At 45.3% G+C, this 22,058-nt stretch overlaps 2 protein-coding genes and 1 long non-coding RNA gene across 5 annotated transcripts in view; 2 read left to right on the forward strand and 1 right to left on the reverse strand.

Annotated features, from left to right (window-relative positions):
* The window catches only part of NFRKB (nuclear factor related to kappaB binding protein), a 30,713-nt gene extending 18,755 nt beyond the window's left edge, over positions 1-11,958 (forward strand). For all 3 annotated transcript variants that reach the window (XM_032229282.1, XM_032229284.1, XM_032229283.1), the window contains exons 20-27: positions 229-308; positions 1,485-1,705; positions 2,742-3,021; positions 5,647-5,907; positions 6,720-7,511; positions 8,838-8,944; positions 10,456-10,591; positions 11,089-11,958. In XM_032229282.1, the coding sequence (XP_032085173.1) occupies positions 229-308; positions 1,485-1,705; positions 2,742-3,021; positions 5,647-5,907; positions 6,720-7,511; positions 8,838-8,944; positions 10,456-10,591; positions 11,089-11,214 (2,003 nt within the window). In that variant the 3' untranslated portion in view covers positions 11,215-11,958. The remainder of the gene's footprint in view (positions 1-228; positions 309-1,484; positions 1,706-2,741; positions 3,022-5,646; positions 5,908-6,719; positions 7,512-8,837; positions 8,945-10,455; positions 10,592-11,088) is intronic.
* A 1,409-nt stretch (positions 11,959-13,367) lies between these two features.
* LOC116516677 lies at positions 13,368-15,824 on the reverse strand. Its single transcript, XR_004256389.1, has 3 exons — positions 15,736-15,824; positions 14,867-14,901; positions 13,368-13,880 (listed from the first exon to the last, which is right to left on the reverse strand). It is a non-coding gene; the product is annotated as an uncharacterized LOC116516677 (long non-coding RNA).
* Positions 15,825-15,837: 13 nt separating this feature from the next.
* The window catches only part of ST14 (suppression of tumorigenicity 14), a 56,958-nt gene continuing 50,737 nt past the window's right edge, over positions 15,838-22,058 (forward strand). The window contains 1 exon segment of the mRNA XM_032229320.1: positions 15,838-16,376. Coding sequence (XP_032085211.1) covers positions 16,305-16,376 — 72 coding nt within the window. The 5' untranslated portion in view covers positions 15,838-16,304.

Consider the following 22,058-nt stretch of genomic DNA (forward strand, 5'->3'; position numbering starts at 1 on the left):
AGCCGCCTATAGGAACATGATTTCAATGGATAGCAAGAAAGTGTCTTTAGAACCTTAGCAATTTTCATGTATGACTCCCCTGTTCTAGGCTGGCAAATTATGTCAACCGTGGGAGGGAATTCTTGGAATCACATGTGTATTTTTGAAGGAAAGGGCTGCCTAGGTGTGCATGTCTCTCTCTCTCGCTTGGCATCTGTTTGAGAACTGCTGCTGATTCTTTCCTTCCAGAGCGGATTCATCAGGCCCAGGCAGCTGCAGCAAAGGCCAAGAAGGCTCTTCAGCAGAAGCCAAAGCCTCCTACAAAGACAGTAAGTTGTGCTTTGGAGCAAAGATTTCCGAAAATCTTATTGCCCTACCTTGAAGGCTTGGGTAGAGGTATCTTTGGCCATATCCTAATTCTGGCTACAAACAAGTAGTTTGTATTCTCAAATGTGCTGGACCAATTCTAATTTTGGGAAGACAAGTCTGCAGGAGAAGAGAATTCCAAAGAGTCCGCATTCCCTCACAGACTTGATTTGACACATAGATAAAGTCATAGAAAAACATCTCATCATCGTTGCTGTGTTTCCCTGAAAATAAGACAGTCTTATTTTCTTTTGACCCCTGAAATAAGCGCTTGGCCTTATTTTGGGGGAGGTCTTATAATTTTTGAGATGCAGGAGGCGGCGAACATGGTCACCTCGAGGCTGCTGCTGTGTTGCAATATTTTCGGGGAGGGTTTATTTTTGGGGAAACAGGGTAGCATCAATCTCAGTTCCTGGTTACGAGTAGTTGCATTTAAACAAAAGTAAAAGCGAGACTTTTTGAGTTGCTCTTAGGACAAAGGGTGGACAATAAAAATGGAAGCCATAAATTGTTCCTGGTTACAAGTAGTTGCATTTAAACAAAAGTAAAAGCGAGACTTTTTGAGTTACTCTTAGGACAAAGGGTGGACAATAAAAATGGAAGCCATAAATTGTTCATTCAAGTGTATGGATTGGTAGGGACATAAACAGGATGATTATATCTTACTTCTCTCTTACTTCTCTTAAAGTGGTAAGTTGCAGTTGAATATGATGTGCAAAGCAGCCAATGAAAAACCTTCTGCATATGATAATAGGCTGAGGATAGAAAGCTGTGATTCCTTTCAGGAATTGTTGCCTTTTCACTGCAAGTTTTCACTGCTTGGTTTTTGTTCTTCCTCTCATACCTGCACAGAGGCAGCTCATAAAGGCTTGAGTCTGCTCATCTAGTGGAGCTCTGCCCATAATGATCAGCCGCAGCTTTCTTGGTCTTCTCAATTCCTTCTAAAATTGTCCGGGGTTAAAACAGGGTTTTAAATTTGCTGTGTCCTTGAAGTGCAGACTGTTTTGAGAAGATCTGGTGTTCTTCTTTCATTATGTGAACTTGTCCAGATTGTCAGAGATGAATGCAGAGAGTGTGTGTGGGGTGTGTGTGTGTGTTTGTGTGTTCCAAGAAAATAAGCTCCTTTCTTGACATTGTAGAAATCCAGCACCAAGGAGAGTTCTTCGAAAGGGGTGACCACCGGCATCTCTGAGCTCAGCCAGCTGAGCGTTAGCGATTCCAGCATGCCGCCAACCCCAGTAACTCCAGTGACGCCCGCTGCACTCCCCTTGCCAGCAATGCCTATTTCACCCCCTCCCGTCTCTGTGGTTAGCAAGAGTTTGTCTTGCGTTGCAACAGAGCCAGCAAAATCCAGCCAGAGGTAATTCTCTTGTACACCTTAATAAGACGTCGGAGCGGGTTAGAAATATCTCCAGGCAGAATAAGGATAAGGCAGGGGTAGGGATTAGAGAGCACGCTAGCTGGTAAAAGGAGGGAAAATATAACCAACGATGCCAGGTTTCTTGGTTACAATCTTCTACAAGTCATTCCTCCAGAGCAGGGGTGTCAAACTCAAGGACCACAGGGCCGGCCTGGAAATATCAAAAGGACTGACTTGCGGTGCCTCTGCTGGCTTAAACAGACTGTGTGCTCCCCCCTCTCCCCGGTGGCCCATTTTCAGCCTCCCTGGCCTCCTGCAGCACTCTGCTGGCCAAAAATGGCACGAGGCCTCCAGGTGGCCAGTTTTTGGCCAACAAAGTGGTGCTGGAGGCCGAGGAGGCTGAAAACAGGCTGCACGAGAGCCCCACAGGCCCATTTTTGGCCAGCAGAGTGCTGCAGGAGGCCATGGAGGGCAACAATGAGGCTCAGAGGGCCTCCATGCCCCGTTTTGGCCAGTAAAGTGGTGCAAGAGGCCATTCAGGCCGAAAAGGGGGAGCCGCCCCGTGCTCTGTTTTGGCTGGGAGGGTGCTGCAAGAGGCGTCTGTTCCATTTCTCCCCCCCCCCCCCCCGGGCACACAGAGAACTACAATACTGATCCGCCCCTCGAAGAAATCCAGTTTGACACCCCCGCTCCAGAGCATAGCAGGTGACGTAAGAATAGGGACTGTTTTGAAAACATGGTTGTGGTCTGGTTTGTTTGAAGAATGTAGAAATATCGGCAGGCTTTCCAAGCAATTTGGGGAAATGTCTTTGAAGTAGCATTTCAAATGATAAGCTGTTGTTTGAACTATTGTTTTTTGGGGGGAGGGTTGAGAAAAGAAGGGCCTGTGGTGTCTCACTGTGTTTTGAACATTTGATCCAGCTGGAACTCTGCTCTAGAAGAAACGTTCTCCCCCCCCCCTTCTCTTTCTTTCATTCTCTCTCTTTTTTTTTTGTATACTCATGAGGATGTTTTGTTTTGTTTCATTGTTGCATAGCATCCTTTTGGTATCTTCTCCCACCATGCCCCAGCTTGGGACGTTGCTCTCAACCACACAGAGCGCTCAGGCTCAGCCTGGATCTCAGCTATCAACCGCGCGGGTGGCTAGCCACACCACTTCCTCAGGCCTTCCTCAAGTCCGAGTAGTTGCAGCTCAGACTAGCCTTCCCCCTTTGTCTCAGCCGGCCCAGGTGGTAGCACAACAGCAGCCATCACTAGCATCCGTCCCTCAGATCCGGGTTCCTTCCACTTCTGTGCAAAGCAAAGTATTCTCTCAGGTGAGTAACCGGCGTGAAATGAGCACAGGTGTTAGTAATCTTCCTTCCAGGTGATCTCTCCATCACTACTGAACGTAATCCACCTCTAATTTTACATCGTTGAATAGCAGTTGTACACAGTATAATTCAATGCATGAGGACTAAGGTATCTAAATAAATTACTACCCCTTTACTAGTGCCTGCAGAAAAAGTGGAACAAGTCTAGTTGCTTCCTGTGTAAAAAGTTAAATGACACCAAAGAGACTTCCATTTTCACAACATCTTTGCTGGATTTTCTTGCTGAGAAAAGCAAAATGCTTTTGCTTGGGATTAGCAAATTGTCTGGAGACAGAAGAGTCCTTAACTTTTGTTGGAAAAAATCCCATTTCATTTTTTTTAATGTTTTTCATGGATAGACTTCTCTTTCCACTCCCTTTGGTAGAGAAATGGAACTCATTCTTAAACCTTGGGGTTTTTGAACATCCAGGCCAGTGATTCTCAACCCTGGCAATTTTAAGATGTGTACCCTTCAATTGTTTGATTTTCCCAGTTGCAATGGATGGCTGTGAAAGTTGGACCATAAGGAAGGATGAGCGCCAAAGAATGCAGGCCTTTGAACTCTGGTGCTGGAGAAGACTCCTGCGAGTCCCTTGGACTGCAAGGTGATCCAATCGGTCAGTGCTAGAGGAGATCAACCCTGACTGCTCTTTAGAAGGCCAGATACTGAAGAGGAAACTCAAATAGTTTGGCCACTTAATGAGAAGAAAGGACTCCCTGGAGAAGAGCCTCATGCTGGGAAAGAGGGAGGGCAAAAGAAGAAGGGGATGACAGAGAATGAGGTGGCTGGATGGAGTCACTGAAGCAGTCAGCGTGAGCTTAAATGGATTCCAAAGGATGATACAGGAGAGGAAGTCTTGGAGGAGCATTGTCCATGGGGTCGTGATGGGTCGGACACGGCTTCGAAACTAACAACAACCACCACCCTTCAATTCTTAGACTTCCCCAGCCAGCCAATAAGACTGGCTGGAGAATTCTGGGAATTGAAATCCACACATCTTAAAAGTTGCTAAGGTTCAGAAATACTGGTCCAGAATCATACATGGGGGAAGATGGGAGACAGATCTTCAGCCTCTGAACAAGTTAAATGTCGTTACCAGCCAATAGATTCCCCAAAGCAGAAGAACAGCGATGAGGAACAACTTCCTTTACAGAATGTGAGCAGTTTGTGTTGTCTGTGCTGCATCATTTGTGTTGCTAAAAAAAGAAAACTGAGTGTATGTGGGTCGATCTGTCTGAATTCAGTTACGTTAGCTGAACTGGGGGGAAAAAATGAAGGAAGTGAGTCATGGACTCCAGTCATTTCTTAGATGTGCTACTTGTTTCCTCAAATAAGTCATGGAACAGGAGAATTGTTCCAAGTGCATCTTCTTCTTGTGCCAGATCTGTCATCAGATGTTTGCGATCCTATTGTATTTGGACATTTCTTGGTTAATGTTATGTGTTTTCCCAGATTCATATAAGCTGCTCAGATTCCACATTCCAAATTGTAGTTTTAGGTTTATCATGCTTCTAGCAGACCAAGAGATTCTGCCCCATTTAAGGGGTGCCCTTATTCGGGGCCATTGTTAGGTTTTGCTGCCATTACCATGATTTTCCTGGGAAATATATAATGTAGTAGTCTTCCCTTTGCTTTCTACACCGCTATGCACATGCAGTTCAAATGGCTGCCACCACACTCTGTGCTGTTCTGAAGCCATTCTGACCAATATGGCCTCTGCTTTCTGTTGATACTCATGACCTGGCAGCAGAGTCAGACAGTGAGGAGGTTGGGGAGGAGCATGGGCCAGTCCTGGAGTCTGAGGAAGGCTCGGACGAGGGCTCTCTATCAGAGGCAGAGATGGGGCCAAGGCCATCTGGCAGTGAGAGGGTGCCTACGGAGCCAAACAGCAGTGAGGCAGAGGAACAGCTGGAGCCTGTTCCCAATGTGTGCATGCGCAGCGCCGCCAGAAGAAAAAAACCCTCAGAAATCAGGGTCGACTTGGGAGTAAAGTCACAGGTGGAAGGTGATTGTCCTCTCCCATAGGAAATAAAAGAGGAGCGAAAGGGGAGTGGGCTTTTGCAGGAAACAATTTGTTTGTTTGGTTGTTAGATTCATTTCAGGAGTGTGAAGATCTCTCTGTGAATCTCAGAGACTCTGTGCCCAGCCTTTCCTTGCACAGCACCTCATGTGGAAAATATTTACATGGCAGCTTTCCAAGATAGATAAGGTCTGTAGTCATAAATATTCCTTTGAAAGATTGTTTGCCAGGCCTTTGCTGAAGGTGAAGGAGAGGAATTCACATTCATTTAATAAAAGGGGTTTTGTCGAGATCGGGACTCCGCCGCGTCCTTTTGAGGGAAGCCTAGGTCAGAACAGACATGCTCTCTGGGAGTTTCAGGCTCCCCCTGAAAGCAAATGCTTTCCTACAGTCCAAGTGTATATTGGGTTAGAAAGGAGTCCTCACAAGAATGTCCATATTTCTGTATTTCAAAAAGTGATTTGGGGTAAGAGCTACCTTGAACTTTTTGCTCACGTGGAGCAATCCAAAACAGAAAGGCATTTAGGTGCTATGCAATTGTTATGATTATGATTTCTCTCCCCCTCAGGCTGTCATGACTGTTCCAGTGAAAGCTCAGACCAGCCCAGTCCAAGTCCAGAGGACAACGGTTGCTGTAACTGGAGCAGCCAATGTCACTGGAACAGGGATTGCAACGCCTACACCTGTCCCCAAGCCAGCAAATAGTTCTCCGAACAGTGCAGTGGCCAACCCTTCCACCACTCCGTTGTCTTCCTCTGCCTCTTTATCATCTTCTTCCTCATCCACCACTGTCCTCCAGAACGTTGCTGGCCAAAATATCATTAAACAGGTGAGGATCTCACTCTGCTAAGGAATTGCCGCAGGTAACGTACTGCTAACTATGTTACCCCCCAGGAAATTCACCAGCCGCTCCTGATTTATTACGCTCTTAAATTTATTCAAATAAAAGCGCATAACTCCATGTCATTCTCACAGTCATGGCTCAAAAGAAAGGAGATGGTAAAATGGAAGAGGAAATTCAGGCTTCTGGCAGCTGTGTTATAAACTAGGAAATAGATCCCAGGAGGCTACTCGGCAGGGGTGAAATTAACTTACCTTCGCTACTGGTTCGCAAATGTGAGCGGCCACCTCTGCGCATGTGTATGACCTTCCGCGCATGCGCAGAGCGTAAAAAAGGGGATGTGATGATGTTCGGGCGGGTGGGTGGAGCCTGCTACCGAGCGTACCTGCAAAGGTAAGTAGAACAGCGGGTGGGGGGAGGGAATCCGCTGTGCTACGCAATTTAGATTAGCTAGAAAGCGGGAAATCCGACGATTCTAGCTAATATAAATCACACGTCACAGTTGATCTTTGGAAATACCGGTTCACCCCAACTGGTAACATTTTTTTACTACTGGTTCAGGCGAACCGGTCCGAACCGGTAGCATTTCACCCCTGCTACTCAGCCTTGGAGGGGTAGTCCCATTGCCCATTAATTTGCCTGGTTTTTAAAGAGCTCAAGGTTTTAATAACTGAAAGGCACTTTCCATATCACTTTTGGCTTACCAGCCCTGTTTAGTTGGCACACAATATAACCAACATGGCTACACACACTCCCACCAGTGTTTTTTAAAACAGATTGATGCCTGTTTTGCTTTGCAGGTGGCTATTACCGGACAGCTAGGCATGAAGAGCCAGACTGGGAGCAGCCTCCCACTTACCACATCCAACTTCCGTATTCAAGGCAAGGATGTCCTGCGTCTTCCTCCGTCCTCCATCACCACAGATGCCAAGGGGCAGACAGTCCTCCGCATCACTCCGGACATGATGGCCACCTTGGCCAAGTCTCAAGTCACTACTGTCAAACTCACTCAAGACCTCTTCAGCACAGCCGCCGCCACTGGAAGCAACCCTGCAGGAAAGGGCATCTGCGCCACTCTGCGCGTGACGTCAAGCCCCATCCAATCCTCGGACTCTCCGGCCAAGACCAGCACACCCAACACCTCCGCTTCACCTGGTCCTGCTGGACCAACAGTAGTCAAAGTGACGCCAGAGTTGAAAACAGTGGAGTCTGCCGGTTCTGCTTTCCGACTGATGCCTGCTTTGGGCATGTCCGTGGCGGACCACAAGGGCAAGGCCATAACCACGATAGCGTCCTCTGAAGCCAAGCCAGCGGCCACCATAAGGATTGTACAGGGCATGGGAGTGATGCCACCCAAACCTGGCCAGACAATTACAGTAGCCACTCATGCCAAGCATATGGCCTCTTCTTCTTCCGTCAGCATCCCTGGGACCGGCCATACCTCCGCGGTTTCCCTGCCCACCATGACGGCTTCTGTCTCCAAGGCCGTCGCCGTGGTGTCAGCGGCGGGAACACCCATATCCATAGGACCAGGAACCTCCACTGTGCGACAGATTCCTGTCAGCACCACAGTGGTTTCCACCTCCCAGCCAGTAAGTAACGTTGATTTTCCAGGGAGTCCCTGAGACGGGGAAAGTCTCGGCATTGGAGATAATTTGCTTTGTTGCTATTCTGGTTTCTTCCGTCATTAAGAATTGTTTACAAGTACCGCGTGGAAGGATTACCGTATTTTTCGGAGTATAAGACGCACCTTTCCCCCCCAAAAAAAAGAGGCTGAAAAAAGAGGCTGGGTGCATCTTATACACTGAATACAGCATTTTTTGCCTCTCCCCCCCCCCCCCCCTTCACCAAAATGGCCATGCAGAGCCTGTAGAAGGCTTTCAGGGAGCTGCTGGGGACTGGGGAGGGCAGAAATGAGCAAAAAACGGCCCATTTTTTGCTCAATTTTACCCCCAGCCTCCAGGAGCACTATAAGTTTCCTAAAGACTATCCATGCCCTATTTTTATGAAAAGCAGGCCCATTTTCACGAAAAACGGGCCTTTTTTGGCTTGTTGTTGCCCCCCCACCATTCCCCCAGGAGCACTCTGCAAGCTCCCTAAAGGCTATTCATGCCTTTGGGGAGGGGGGGGGGCTGTTTTCACAAAAAAAACAGTCTGTTTTTTTTTTTATTTGCCTCTTAAAAACTTTGGTGCATCTTATACTTTGAAAAATATGGTATATGTATTGTGATGTTTTGGGTTGTTTTTTTTTAACATTTTTAAAAATACAAATAATACAAACATAGTACATATACATCTAAGTACAAAAAAGGAAAGGAAAAGGGAAAAAAACAAATATTACAATGTACCCCCACCCCCTGGAGACCCTTTCCCCCGTCCCTTATTGTCTATAACAACTAAAAGATATATAATAATTGTGTCTAATTGTGCCCTTATCCCCCACTAAAACAACATATATACTTGAGTAGTTTATTCCCTTTGCCTTCCACCCACACTGAGTTTATAAAATATCCCCCATATTTCATTATAATTATTTGCTTTGATCACCCCTTTTTAAAATTTATTTCCTGTTGTTAATTTATCGTTTTGTTGCCATACTCCAAATTTCATTATGCCACTCATTTCTTTGAATATCCCAATTTCATCCCCAATATTTAGCCATCACTAATCTAGCTGCCGTTATCAAATTTATGTTGGTAATGACGTTTCGCTTCTCATCCAAGAAGCTTCTGAAGAGCCGAAGAAGCTTCTTGGATGAGAAGCGAAACATCTTCAAAGAGAAAGTCCAGTTGGTTCTCGAAAAACCATCTTTGTGACCACCGTGACCTAAATGACTGAGACTCTCTCTGGACATTTGGATATCTATAGGGCAGAAGAAAGGCTAACAAATGATTTCTGCATATTATTTATTTGCCCAGGGGAAATTGCCTACCCGAATCACCGTGCCCCTCTCGGTCATCAGCCAGCCTGTGAAGGGCAAGAATGTTGTGACTGCGCCCATCATCAAAGGCAACCTCGGGGCCAAGTGAGTAATGCAGGAGGAATTGGGAATCGTTCCGTAATGAATTCCTTAGGGCTGTAATTAGACCGCCGGAAAGCCAACAAGAGGATTGAAAGTTCTAAAAGGCCCTAATTCTTTTAGCCGCTGAAAACATAAAACAAAATCTCAGCCTGCAGAAGAGGTTAAGTAGTGTCCAGTTTGGTGCTTTTTAAAAAAAACACCACCACCTGAATGATATTGAATGTTGCATAGTGTCTTTCTTTATTTGGCTATCACCATTTCCCCCTGCCTCCCCTAAATTGTTCAAATCCTAACCTGCTTCTGTAGCTATTGCAATGTAATCCTCGGCTCCGCAGAACGTAACATTTTCAGATTGAAAAACTAACGACTCTATTTGTTGTTTTTTCACCAGTTTTTTAAAGCAGGAGGAGGATTTCCTGTCCATCCCTTCAGCTCTATGGCAACCGTGTCTCCCCATAAAACAGTTCCCTTTGCAATGAGCTGTGCAGAATTATTCTTCCCCCCCCCCCTAGCATTTTTCCCACAGATGATGCAAGGTTCATGTTTCGGGATCAGCTAAACGTTGATCTGTTGTCTGTGGCAGGAATTGATTCACCAGCTGCCACTTGAGCTGTGGGCTAAGAATGATTGGCCCAAGGTCACCCAGCCAGCTTTCATGCCTTTCCTGATTTTTAGCCTGGATGCTTAACCCCTATACCTGTCATGGTGAACCTATGCCACGTGTGCCACAGGTGGCATGTGGAGCCCTCTCTGAGGGCAGACGACCCGTCGCCCCAACTCGGCTCCATCACGCATGAGTGTGCAGCTCCTGCCAGCCACTTGATTTTCAGGTCGCAGGGGGGCAGGACGCATGCAGGAGATGCGTGCACATGCTTGGAGGGTGGGGGGGGGATCATGTGCACATGTACAGGGTGCAGGGGGGAGCACGGGGTGGGGGCAGTGCCTCCCCCCTCCACCGCAATCTATTTTTGGTTCCAGGAGGCTTCAGAGAGGCCTGCTAGGCCCAAAACAGGCCACTGAAGGGGTGTGTGTGCTGTGCATGCATGTGCAGGGGGCTGGGGCGAACGGGAGGCGTTGCACATGCCTTGCATTACAGGTGTGAGCATGCACATGCACGCTTTCGGCACACCACGACCAAAAGCTTAGCCATCACTGCCCCTATACCAAATCGCCTCATAGTGAAATGTGCAGAATTCAACTGAGATCCTGGAAACACAGACTTTAAAGTAGAGGCACTACTAGAGGGGAAATGATGTTTCTTCGTAAAGCAGGTGAACATCAATTCCTTCCCTGCTAGAGATGATACTAGTTTGATATTAAAAGAAAACAGCTTTCACTAGGCAAGGCTTTGGGAGACATCCCTGTGACATTGAATCCTTGCTGGCGTTCTTGTAAACTGTTGGGAACCTGGAGGCTGCAGTAACTAATGCAAAAAAGCCCAGCCTCGGGCAAAAGAGTCTGTCCCTTAATGCTTCCAATCTCCCCCTGACTTCTGGATGGCTTGCTTTCCACAGCATTAGCGGGTTGGGGCGGAATATCATCCTTACCACGATGCCAGCTGGAACCAAACTGATTGCTGGGAACAAACCCGTGAGCTTCCTGACTGCCCAGCAGTTGCAACAGCTGCAGCAACAAGGACAGGCGGCCCAGGTAAGGAACCCCATTCAGTGTCTACACGGCTTGGCTTTGAAATATCACCATCGCCTTGACGGTTGCAATTAGTTTTGGGGTGTGATTTATTTATTTGTGCACTTAGAGAATGATTCGGTCAGAGGTTGAGGATTTGAGGGGCACGGGTGAGGCAAGCTTAGAAATTTGGTTTAAACGACAGACTTTCCCCCCTAGCACCATGAGCCATAGTGACATAGTGGTTAGAATGCTGTACTGCAGGCTACTTCTGCTGCCTGTAATTTGGCAGTTCGAATCTCACCAGACTCAAGGTTGACTCAGCTTTCCATCCTTCCGAGGTGGGTAAAATGAGGACCCAAATTGTTGGGGGAAAAGAGGCTGACTCTGTAAACCGCTTAGAGAGGGCTGTAAGCACTGTAAAGTGGTATATAAGTGCTAAGTGCTATTGCTATTTGCTAGTATTGATATTTTCTGCAGTGTGGGGGAGATTTCTAATCTCATTGTCCCGTTCTGTACAGGTGCGGATTCAGACTGTCCCAGCTTCCCATCTCCAGTCGGGAACAGTCTCCGGCGCTACAAAAGCAGTGTCCACTGTAGTTGTCACAGCAGCCCCATCTCCAAAACAGACCCAGGATCAGCCGTGAAAGTGTCAGCAGAATTACAACTAAATCTCTAGTTCTCTCGCGCCATTTTCACCCGAGCCACGTCTTGCTCAGGTCGGACTTGGCGAGGTGCAGGTTGGTTCCCAATGTAACTAGAAGCATCTCCGGTGGTCCCTTGGGTTCTGAATAGGCAGACCCACCAATACAAGCCCAGCTAGCGTAGCGTGCTAGTGATGTCCACATTGAGTTTTGAGTGATGGGGAGTCTCTTGGCTTGTGATGGTGGGAGTATATGTTTCCACAAGGGATTCCAAATAAGACAAGAAGAAGAAAGGGAGTGTTGGAAGTAGCGGACACTGGATTGGACTTTCTGCAATCCGGATTTTTATTGTTTGTTCCCAATGTTTTTTGTCTGTTCTGTGTACGTTTATGATTGTTGTTTTGAGATCTGAGACCACTTTGGGTGGGATGGTCCTTCTTTCTGTGTGCAAATGTTTCTCTCGCCCGCAGCAGATTGCACAAGAAAATCTCATAAGAAGATGAGCTAGTTGTGAACAAAGCCAAGAGTTAAATTCTTTTGTTCCCTCTTAACCCCATTTTGAAAAATGTTGGTGGCCTTAATGGGACAGGAAAAATCGCTTCTCGAAATCACAGGTGAAGCCAACCTCACCGCAGAGCTTGGTGACCACTTAACTCGCTCACTTTAGTGGAGATTGAGCCTAACTGTTGATTTTTATTGCTTTTTGAATAAAGATTACAAAACGTTACGAACGAACTCTTGGCATGAGCTCAGCTATATTACCTGAACTGTTTTGTTCTATTGTCAGCTATCACTTTTCAAAAGTGATACAGAGTGCAGAAAAGGAATATCTTATTTTGTCTGTATTTTTGCTAAAAGAAAAATGCCACGTCTATGAACCACAATAGTTATTGCATACCATGTCCACAGTTTTGCATGGCCTTGGTTTTTTTTTTTAAAGTCAGAGTTGCTAGGCTATTACGATGTCATCTGACATTAAAATCAGATGTTAATCAAGTTCATTGTACTTTATTACCAGAAAGTGGGAATTCAAATCTAGCATCTACTTTGGGGTGCAAAAATCAAAAAAGTTGGGGAAACATAACGAACGATACATGGCACTTTATTTGAAAACTAGTAATGAGAATTGTAGAATTTGGCAGACACCTGCCATTTTCTGTATGTTTATTCAAACAATATAGTAAAATGTACATAATTCAGAAATAAGTATTTTGGATCTTATAGGAGCCCAGAGCAGTTCTGGTGAGCCTGCTTAGCTTCAATCACATGTCTGCAAGACCCAGGAGGGAAAAAAAAAGATGCCATTGTTTTCGTGAATCAATCATTAGCATAATTTGCTTGAGGCAGCTCTTAAAAGCATCCTTGCCCTGAAGTACGAAAAGATGTGTATGCATTGTTTAACGGGCAACTGACAGGTGCTGCGTTCACACAGGAGCCAAAGCACTTCTTTAAAAGAATTTTCAAAGCATAAAGATCCCTCATAAACGCTGGAAGAATGCACAGACTTTGGAATAAAGGGCGAGCAGACATTTATCCTCCTTTAACGGACCATCTAATTCCGCTGTCTGCATACATCCTATTGTTGTGGTCTGCCAGTGACCTGCGGAGCTGGCAGCAGAATCGGACAGTGGGGAGGTTGGGGAGGAACATGGGCCAGTCCTGAAGTCTGGGAAAGGCTCGGACAAGGGCTCTGCGTCGGAGGCAGAGAGAGGGCCAGGGCCATCTGTGCTGCCTCCGGAGCCTCCAGAGTCAGACAGCAGCGAGGCAGAGGAATAGGCTCCCCTTGTCCCCAGTGTGCGCATGCGCAGATGCCAGAAAGCAAGAACAGTTAAGACAGAAGGGACGACTCGGAAGTAAGCCTTGGAGGTGATTGGCCCCTCTCGTAGGACATAAAGGAGGAGCAAAGACACGTGAGTCTTTGCAGGAAGCAACTTGGTTCATGCTGGTCAGTTTACCTTCTGAAGCTCCGTTTTGACTTTTTGCTCCGTGAAGCTTTGCCAAGTTAATTGCCAGTTAAGTCTTTGACAGCGTTTCAAGGAAGATAAAGGTGGGTGCTTATCAGCCTTATCCCGAAGGACTGTGGCAGCCTACTGTAGGACTCTTTACAACTATTTGGGACTCATTATGGGCTGTGAATGAACATCATTCACAGCCTTTGAAATAAAAAGAGGGTTTTGGGGACTAAGCACGTGCTTTTTACTGTATCGGGAAGCCTAGGTCAGAACACCTATATAGAACATCAGGGTATCTTAAGGTTCACAAAAGGTAAACCAATTTGCAGAAGTTGGGATTTTTCTTGCTTGAGATTCAGAAGAGGTATAGGATCTCCTGCTTGAGCAGTGGGCTGGACTAGAAGATCTCTGAGGCCCCTCCCAGCAATGTTCTAATTCGCATTAATTCAAGTTCTGCCCCGATAGCCATGAGGGTCAACTTAGTTTCTCCTTTTCAAGCTTTTGTAGGCCACTGTTTTTTTGTCTGGTTGACTGGCTCGCTCTTCTGCTCATCAACCAGCATTTCCTTCTTGGCTGGATATTTTTCTCACTGGATTTTAAACCCTCCAGGTAGCAACATGTTCTTGTGTAATGAATACTTGGGATGATCTAAAGACAGTGTAAGACACCCTGACAGATGTACTAAACAGCTTGCAGTAAATACACCAGTCAGTGATCCTGTAAATAGGAAACACAATCCTCTGCTGTAACTAACTTTTCCATTAATTCTGCCTCTTGATGCTGAGGTTATTCCTCATATATTTAATATATCTTGCCGTTCATTCAGGTACTTCATTCATTCACACACTATTTCTCCCCATAGTCTAGGTACTTTTTAAACTAAATCTGCAGTGAATTTCAGCAATGTGAAATTGTCTGTCTGTCTTTATACCTACCTAACTACCTATCTTAGTTTGTTTTCTGGGCATCTTTGTGATTTCACAGAAATTTTTCAGCATTGCCTATCTGAATATTTTTTTTCATTACTGGCTATTTTACTTCATTGCTCTGGGCTTTTAATCCTAAGAGTATTTGCTCAAGAGGGCCACAGCAGAGTTGGCTGCCCCTCACAGAAATGCTAGGATTACAACTCAAATTCTCAAAACACACACACACACACACACACACACACACACGGTTGAATGGATACCTTCAATTCTGGAAACCATTCATTTCAGAAAGAACACCGGTTTTCCTGCCCATCCAAAATATTCCCTCTCGGAATCAAAGTTCAAGGTTGCAAATGTTTGCTCTACTAAGACTGGCCAGTGCTTAAAACCACCTATGTTTTCTCCAGTCATGTATTTTCCTATCAGTTCCCTTTGGAAGCACATTGCATTAGCCTACTCCAATAATAACAGAGATCTCACTCACCAATTTACTAAGTAAACTACACTTGGCTAGATTCCCACAATGTGCCCAGGCATAAAGCGAAGCTTCTTCTCCGGTAACACTGTACTACTAACTAGGGCATACAAAACCTTTGCCAGACCAATCCTCCAATACAGCTCGTCTGCCTGGAACCCACGCTGTATATCGGACATTAATACAATTGAACGGGTCCAGAGGTATTTCACGAGAAGAGTCCTCCACTCCTCTCTGCTCACAATAGAAACGGTTTGACCTAAGCTTAGTACACAAAATTGTCTGCTATGACATCTTACCTGTCAACGACTTCTTCAACTTCAACCAATAATACCTGGGAAAACAATAGATACAAACTGAAGGTAAACTGCTTCCAACTCAATTGCAGAAAATACGACTTCAGCAACAGAGTGGCCAACGCCTGGAATGCTCTACCCGACTCTGTTGATACAACCTCAAACCCCCAAAACTTTAACCTCGAACTGTCTACCGTGGACCTCACCCCATTCCTAAGGGGTCCAGAAAAGGGGGCGTGCATAAGCGCACCAGCGTGCCTACCGGCCGTCTTACTGTCCCCATTTATTTGTATTTACTTCCTTGGTTCATGTTTTTGTCCCGTGACCCGTCAAAACCGCGTTCCACAAAAGCGCGGTCGACGAAAGCGCGTATGTGACGTCATCGCAGCGCGACGAAAAAGATCGAAAAATTGAAATAAAAATTAAATTACAGCAAGCCGATTCACATAAAGGTAAGGGTTAGGGTTAGGGTTAGGGTTAGGGTTGTGATGACGTCACATACGCGCTTTCGTCGACCGCGCTTTTGTCTACCGCGGTTTTGTGGTGGAACCTTATGTTCATGCCTATATTTGTTATCTTGTACATGTTTGACAAACAAACAAACAAAATAATCTGTATTTACTGGTCAAGAGTTGACCAAGGCACAACCAAACCCCATGGTAGTTTATTTCAGTGTATAAGCCCAACAAGTGATCACTCCCAGATAGACACACACAAGCCTTGCTCCCTGCAAACCGTTGCCATTTCAAATAAATCAGTATCCATACTAGAAATGGGTGGCTCTTCTCAATTCCAAGGGAGGTCGGACTAGAAGACCTCCAAGGCCCCTTCCAAGCTCTATTCTGATTGGCTATTTCTTTCCCGGCCCTCACCTGCCAGCAGGAGAAGCGGGCGGGGCGCCGCCAGGTAAATATCCCGGGCGCTCAAGCGGCAGCAGCAGCAGCAGCTCCGCCCCGCCGCGGGTCACCTGTGCGCGCAAAAGGGCGATCCAGGAAGGCGAAAGGGAAGCAGAGCGAGCGCGCCCGCGCGCGACCCACTTCAATCGGGCGAGAGAGAGAGGAGGAGAAAAGAAGGAGAAAAAGAAAAGAAGAAGACAGAAAGAAGAGAAGAAACTTCCCCCAGGGCGAGCACCGGATGTGCCTGGATCAGCCCCCGTCTGGGTTTTCCCCCTTGGCTTTGTAGGGCAGACCGAAAGTTGCGTCTGGAAGCGAGACAAAAGTTGGAGAGAACTTTGCTCCCGTCGTCGGCAGTTCGACTTTTTTTCCCCTTTCCTTTTTTTTCCTTTTCTTTTGGGGAATTCTTGACTCTCTCTTCCCGCATCATCGCTCGCTCCCTTCCCCAACATCCCCCTCCCCACTCAACGCCCTCAACGCCCCCCCCCCTCCACGCCAAAGCGATTAATCGATACATGAAGGCTCCCCTCTCCTAACGCGAAGGAAAGATGAATATCTATCGCCCACCTTCGGGGGCCAAAACGAAGGTCTCCGGCCTGAAATACAGCAGCAAGACCGAGGTGAGCGCTTTACTTTTCCCTTTTCATGGGGAGGAGGCGAAGGGTGGCTTTGAAACAAAACAAAAAAAAAGATATCTGGATTTTTAAAAGGATTATTAATTTTTTGTTGTTCCAACCACGGAGCGATCTGGTGAAGAGTTTGGAAAGCGAAGGCGGCGATGCCGGAATAGTGATGGAATGGATCCTACCCAAGTTTTTCGTCTCTTTTTGTTTTCCCTGCCGCCTCTTTGTTAGGCTCCGAACGGGGGGGGGGGTCTCTCGAGGGGGATCCGAGCATGGGAGGGGGACTCTCAGGGGGGTCTCGCTCAGCCTTGGTCTCCATCTGGCGCTTGGAGAGGCTTCATTCCAGAGAAATTTAGGCTTTGAGTGGAAGAGAAAGGAGGCTGGGAGGAAGGAAAGAGGAAAAAAAAAAAGAAAAGAAATGCGATCCGGGAACTGAGCTGCACAGGTGTGTTCAGCTGGTCATCTAGAGCAGGAAGGTGTGCAAAGGTGAAACAGGGCCTCTTGGTGGAGAAAGGTGGGGAACTCGAAAGCACAGGAGACCAGATCCCTGTGATCTCTGATCCAAGATCAGCAGAGGAAGAGGAGGAATTAAAAACAGCTAATAACCGTAGACTTACAACAGCTCATTTAGCGACCATCCAAAGGGACCCCAGGACTGAAAAAATGTGTTTTTTTCACACTTTCGACGGGTGTGGCTCCCCCAGGATCAAAATGCAGAGAGGGTTGGCTCACTGGCAGTTGCAGTCTCTTGGGGTGACGTGATCACTTTCTGACCAGCAAAATCAACCGGGAAGCCAGGTTCACCGAACAGCCACGTCTACTAAGGGGGAAATCTGCAGTGATTCGCTTAACAACCGTGGCAAGAAAGGCCGTAAAATTGGGGCAAGAAGACTCGCTTCGCAACTGTCTCGGTTAGCAACAGAAATTTGTGGCTTGGTCGAGACTGTCATGTTAAGAGCTAAAAAGAGAGATAAAATAAACCAAGTTTTAAAAAAACTAATAATATATAAGGGTTTTTTTGTATTATCCTTAAATGGATTTAGTTGGTCATATATTATTATTTTTATCTTTGTGTGCGTGTTACTTATCCCTTTATACATTTTATTTGTCTCTCTGTGTATCTGTGTACCTGTGGTGTGTATGTGTACGCACACAAACACATACACACACAAAATGAAATTTATAAAGGGCTAAGTAACACAAGTTACTTATCCCTTTATATATTTTATTTGTCTCTCTCTCTGTGCATGTGCTTACACATTCACACGCAGGTACATAGACACACAGACATACACACAAAAAAATAAAATTTATAACACACAAAGATTTAAAAAAAATAATATATGGCGAACTAAATCCATTTAAGAATAATGCAAAAGACTCTTGACTAATAAATCCAATACTCATTCAGGCTAGTTTGAGGCCTGGGCCATCATCTGATGGATTGACAGCGGATTCTTTGAAAAGAAAGGTAGGAAAATCGAATTGACTGCGGTATACGAATGATAAGATTTCTGGAGGCAGAGGGATGGCCTACATTTGCTGAAGCAGAACTCAGAAGGGTGGGAACTGTGCTACCTTGGCGTTTCTCAAGGTTTTCCAGTGAAAGTATTGATGGTGACCTAAAATACTCAGAAATTGAGCAATGATGATGGCGATGATTGATGGTTAAAGTCGTAGTTGCCACTGCAGCAGAAGACACACACACACAAAAGTCATCCTGAAACTGAAAATAATTTTGAGCTCTGAAATTTGTTTTGGAAGTTAGAGTTGTGTTGCTGTATGAGCAGGGCGAAGGAAGTCTGCTTCTTGGATATTTCCAGAGTTGTTTCATTTAAAGGTGGGATTGGTTTGACTTTGAAGAGGTGGACATTGGCTACAGATCATTTAGACATCCTGTTAGGGGAACGCAGAATCTTTTTATTTTTTTTCTGTAAATGCAAATTTTCTACTAGGCTGCCACCTTATTCCTCTTTTAACACCCTCAGTGGAGAAAGATTTTAGGACTGTTGTCCCCATTTCAGAACAGAGATAATCCTATGGACTGGGGTGGACAAATTTCAGCTTTGAGTTTCCTCTTCTTAGAGATTTACCAAAATATAAGTTCATGTGTCTTCTGCTGGGAGTGATGTAAGGCATTTTCCTTTTTAAAAGCCTCCTTTTGATTGGCTAAGGGTAGGGTAAATTAAAGGGACTCGGTGGCTCAGTGGCTAAAATGCTGAGCTTGTTGATCAGAAAGACCAGCAGTTTGGCAGTTCGAATCCCTAGCATCGCGTAACGGAGTGAGCTCCCGTTACTTGTCCCAGCTTCTGCCAACCTAGCAGTTCGAAAGCACCTAAAATGCAGGTAGAAAAATAGGAACCACTTTTGGTGGGAAGGTAACAGCGTTCTGTGCACCTTCGGCATTTAGTCATGCTGGCTACATGACCACGGAGATGTCTTCGGACAGCGCTGGCTCTTTGGCTTTGAAACAGAGATGAGCACCACCCCCTAGAATCGGGAACGACTAGCACATATGTGCGAGGAGAACCTTTACCTTAGGTAAACTAAGGTGGATTTATGGATTGCTAATTTATGGATTGCGTTGACTCTCTGGGATGGGGCAGATTAAGTATCCATGTAAATGAAGTTGGTGATATTACAAAGGATTTGAGATGCAATTTGGATCCTTTTTTCAGCATCTTTGGTGATGTTGCTGTTCATTCTTCTCTGATCTATTGACTGAACATTATAGGAGTTGAGGTCTTATTTATCTGGCAGGAAGGCTGCCATAAATAGTTTTAAGGATCTGTTTTGATTGGATCAGATTAGTACTTGAATGAGAAACCAGGAGAAGACCTCAAGATTCTGGGTTGGACTGAGAAGTTAAATGTCTTTCTTACTTGGTTTCTCTTAGTCATATGATCAACATTCAGTAATGTACCCTAGCAGGAAGATAAGATGAAACTAAATGCTTAGGAAATAAAGCAAGATTTATATTCAAACATTAGGAGTTTCCTTTGGTTGAAGGCCAAAAATCTGAAGAACTCTTGCAGCATCATTTCAGACTAATTGTTGTTGTTAGTTGCGAAGTCGTGTCCGGCCCATCATGACCCCATGGACAACGTTCCTCCAGGCCTTCCTGTCCTCTACCATCCTCTGGAGTCCATTTAAGCTCACATTTAAGCCTACTGCTTTAGTGACTCCATCCAGCCACCTCATTCTCTGCCGTCCCCTTCTTCTTTTGACCTCAATGTTTCCCAGCATGAGGCTCTTCTCCAGGGAGTCCTTCCTTCTCATTAGGTGGCCAAAGTCTTTGAGTTTCCTCTTCAGGATCTGGCTTTCTAAAGAGCAGTCAGGGTTGATCTCCTCTAGGACTGACCGGCTATTACATTGTATTAAAAAGCTTTCGTGATCTACGGCTCACTTCATCTGGTGCACCGAGCAGTTCCATGGATAGAGGATTTAAATTAGGATAAGGGTAGAGGTAATACAGATGCATTTTACATGTGAGACAGATTATTAATAACCCGACCAACTGTTGATATGAAAATGAATTGTAAAACATTGAGAGTTTGAGAGAAGCTCTTAGTTAGAGTTGCTTGGGATGGGAAAAAACAGCAACCATCTCTGTGTTTTTCTCCAGTGGGACCAGTCTATCAGGGCAGCCTGGTCTACCCAAAAATGGGATGGAGCATACTGCCTCCGTTTCCCCCTTTCAGCCCCAATCCAGGAGCCTTTGCAGACAGTCGCTTTCACGACAAACTAATTTTGTGTTAAATTTATGTTTTTACAAACAAAGAAATAAAGGGAGGCTAGTATAGATCTATTTCAATCAATTTAGATAGATCTATACTAGTCTCCAGGGGATGTGGTGGCTCAGTGGCTACGACGCTGAGCTTGTCAATCAAAAAGTCGGCAGTTCGGCAGTTGGAATCCCTAGCGCTGCGTAACGGAGTGAGCTCCCATTACTTGTCCCAGCTTCTGCCAACCTAGCAGTTTGAAAGCATGTACAAATGCAAGTAGAAAAATAGGGACCACCTTTGGTGGAAAGTTACAGCATTCTGTGTGCCTTTGGCATTTAGTCATGCCAGCCACATGACCATGGAGATGTCTTCAGACAGCACTAGCTCTTCAGTTCTGAAGTGGAGATGAGCACTGACCCCTAGAGTCAGGAACAACTAGCACATATGTGCGAGGGGAATCTTTACTGTTATACTACTGTTATATTATTTCTTTGTCGGTAGAAACATAATAGCAATAGCAGTTAGACTTATATACCGCTTCATAGGGCTTTCAGCCCTCTCTGAGCGGTTTACAGAGTCAGCATATCGCCCCCACAGTCTGGGTCCTCATTTTATCCACCTCGGAAGGATGAAAGGCTGAGTCAACCCTAAGCCGGTGAGATTTGAACCACCGAACTGCAGTTAGCAGTCAGCTGAAGGGGCCTGTAGTACTGCACTCTAACCACTGCACCACCTCGGCTCTTAAATTTAACCATCTGTGTGTTTAGTAACAAGACTAGATTTAATCTTATGGTAGTGAGTTCTTCTCACCAATGCATTCAAATAAAGAATGCTTCAATCTTCCACGATCAAATGGAAAACTTACCTTCTTTTTCCCCATCCTGAAAAAATCTCCTCCTAAAATTCTTAGTAATTAGTAACTTGTCTGGGATCAGAGACTTAACAGGATCTAGTTAGGTTCATGTCTGAATGGGAGGTTACCCTAAAATCCCCAGGCTGTAGGCTAAGCGGAGAAGATGATAGAACATCTTAGAAGACACAACGACAAGTCATTTCCTTGTTACAAGAAAACAACATGGATGCACAGTGAAGATACCAGGAGCTGAGTTCAAGATGCTACAGATAGACCTGATCTGAGAAGTGCGCTGAATGTTGATCCCAAGATGTGGATTTTTTTTCTTCTTCCCTCTTTGGTGTTGCTCAAAAAATGAACCGTTTGCCTTTTGTTAAGAAGGTTCATTGTTCATTAAAAGCAGATTTTCCAGTTGGAGTAGTAGAGTGGAAGTTGAACATTTGTTCCTCGGTGGGCGAGGCTAGCCAAGACTTCCTTTACAAGAAAAATGTAGGTTTCCCTTAATTACCACGAATCGCATTTCACAATTTTTAACAGCTCGTTAAAAAGTGGCCGGGAGATGTAGCATGCAAAACAAACCTCTCAATTGGTGGGCTTCAACCCCAGGGCTTAAAGACAGGAAGAGCTGGGTCTAGTTTGCAATGTTCTCTAGCTGTTCGTGTTGACCCAAATTTTCTTCATACCTTCTTAATTTCATCTGTTGGGAAGAACTTGTCTTTGGGGAACAAGGAAGTTTGCTTGGCAGCATACATACAGTAGTGGCCAAAATTGTGGAAGCCTTTTTTTGGGGTGTGTGTGTGTATCTTTGAGGTTTGATGGCTAATAACACACTTTTTTTTTGAGTAGTACCATAAAATTATATGTTATATCAATGGAAAGATAATTTAATCAAGAATGTAATGCAATGAAGTTTGTTCAATTATCTGTATTCTATGAAAAGTTATAGGTCGGAAGCGACCAAGCAATAAAACTCAGTTAATAGAAGCAATCATTCAATCTTGGTTTCACATGACAAGAGTTGCAGAACTAAAAGGCTTGGTTCACTCCATGGGAAGACCTTGTAAGGCCATAATTCATGCTAAAGGATACCCAACTAGGTAT

This window comes from Thamnophis elegans, chromosome 13, assembly GCF_009769535.1.
Source record: "Thamnophis elegans isolate rThaEle1 chromosome 13, rThaEle1.pri, whole genome shotgun sequence".
Taxonomy (NCBI): Eukaryota; Metazoa; Chordata; class Lepidosauria; order Squamata; family Colubridae; genus Thamnophis; species Thamnophis elegans.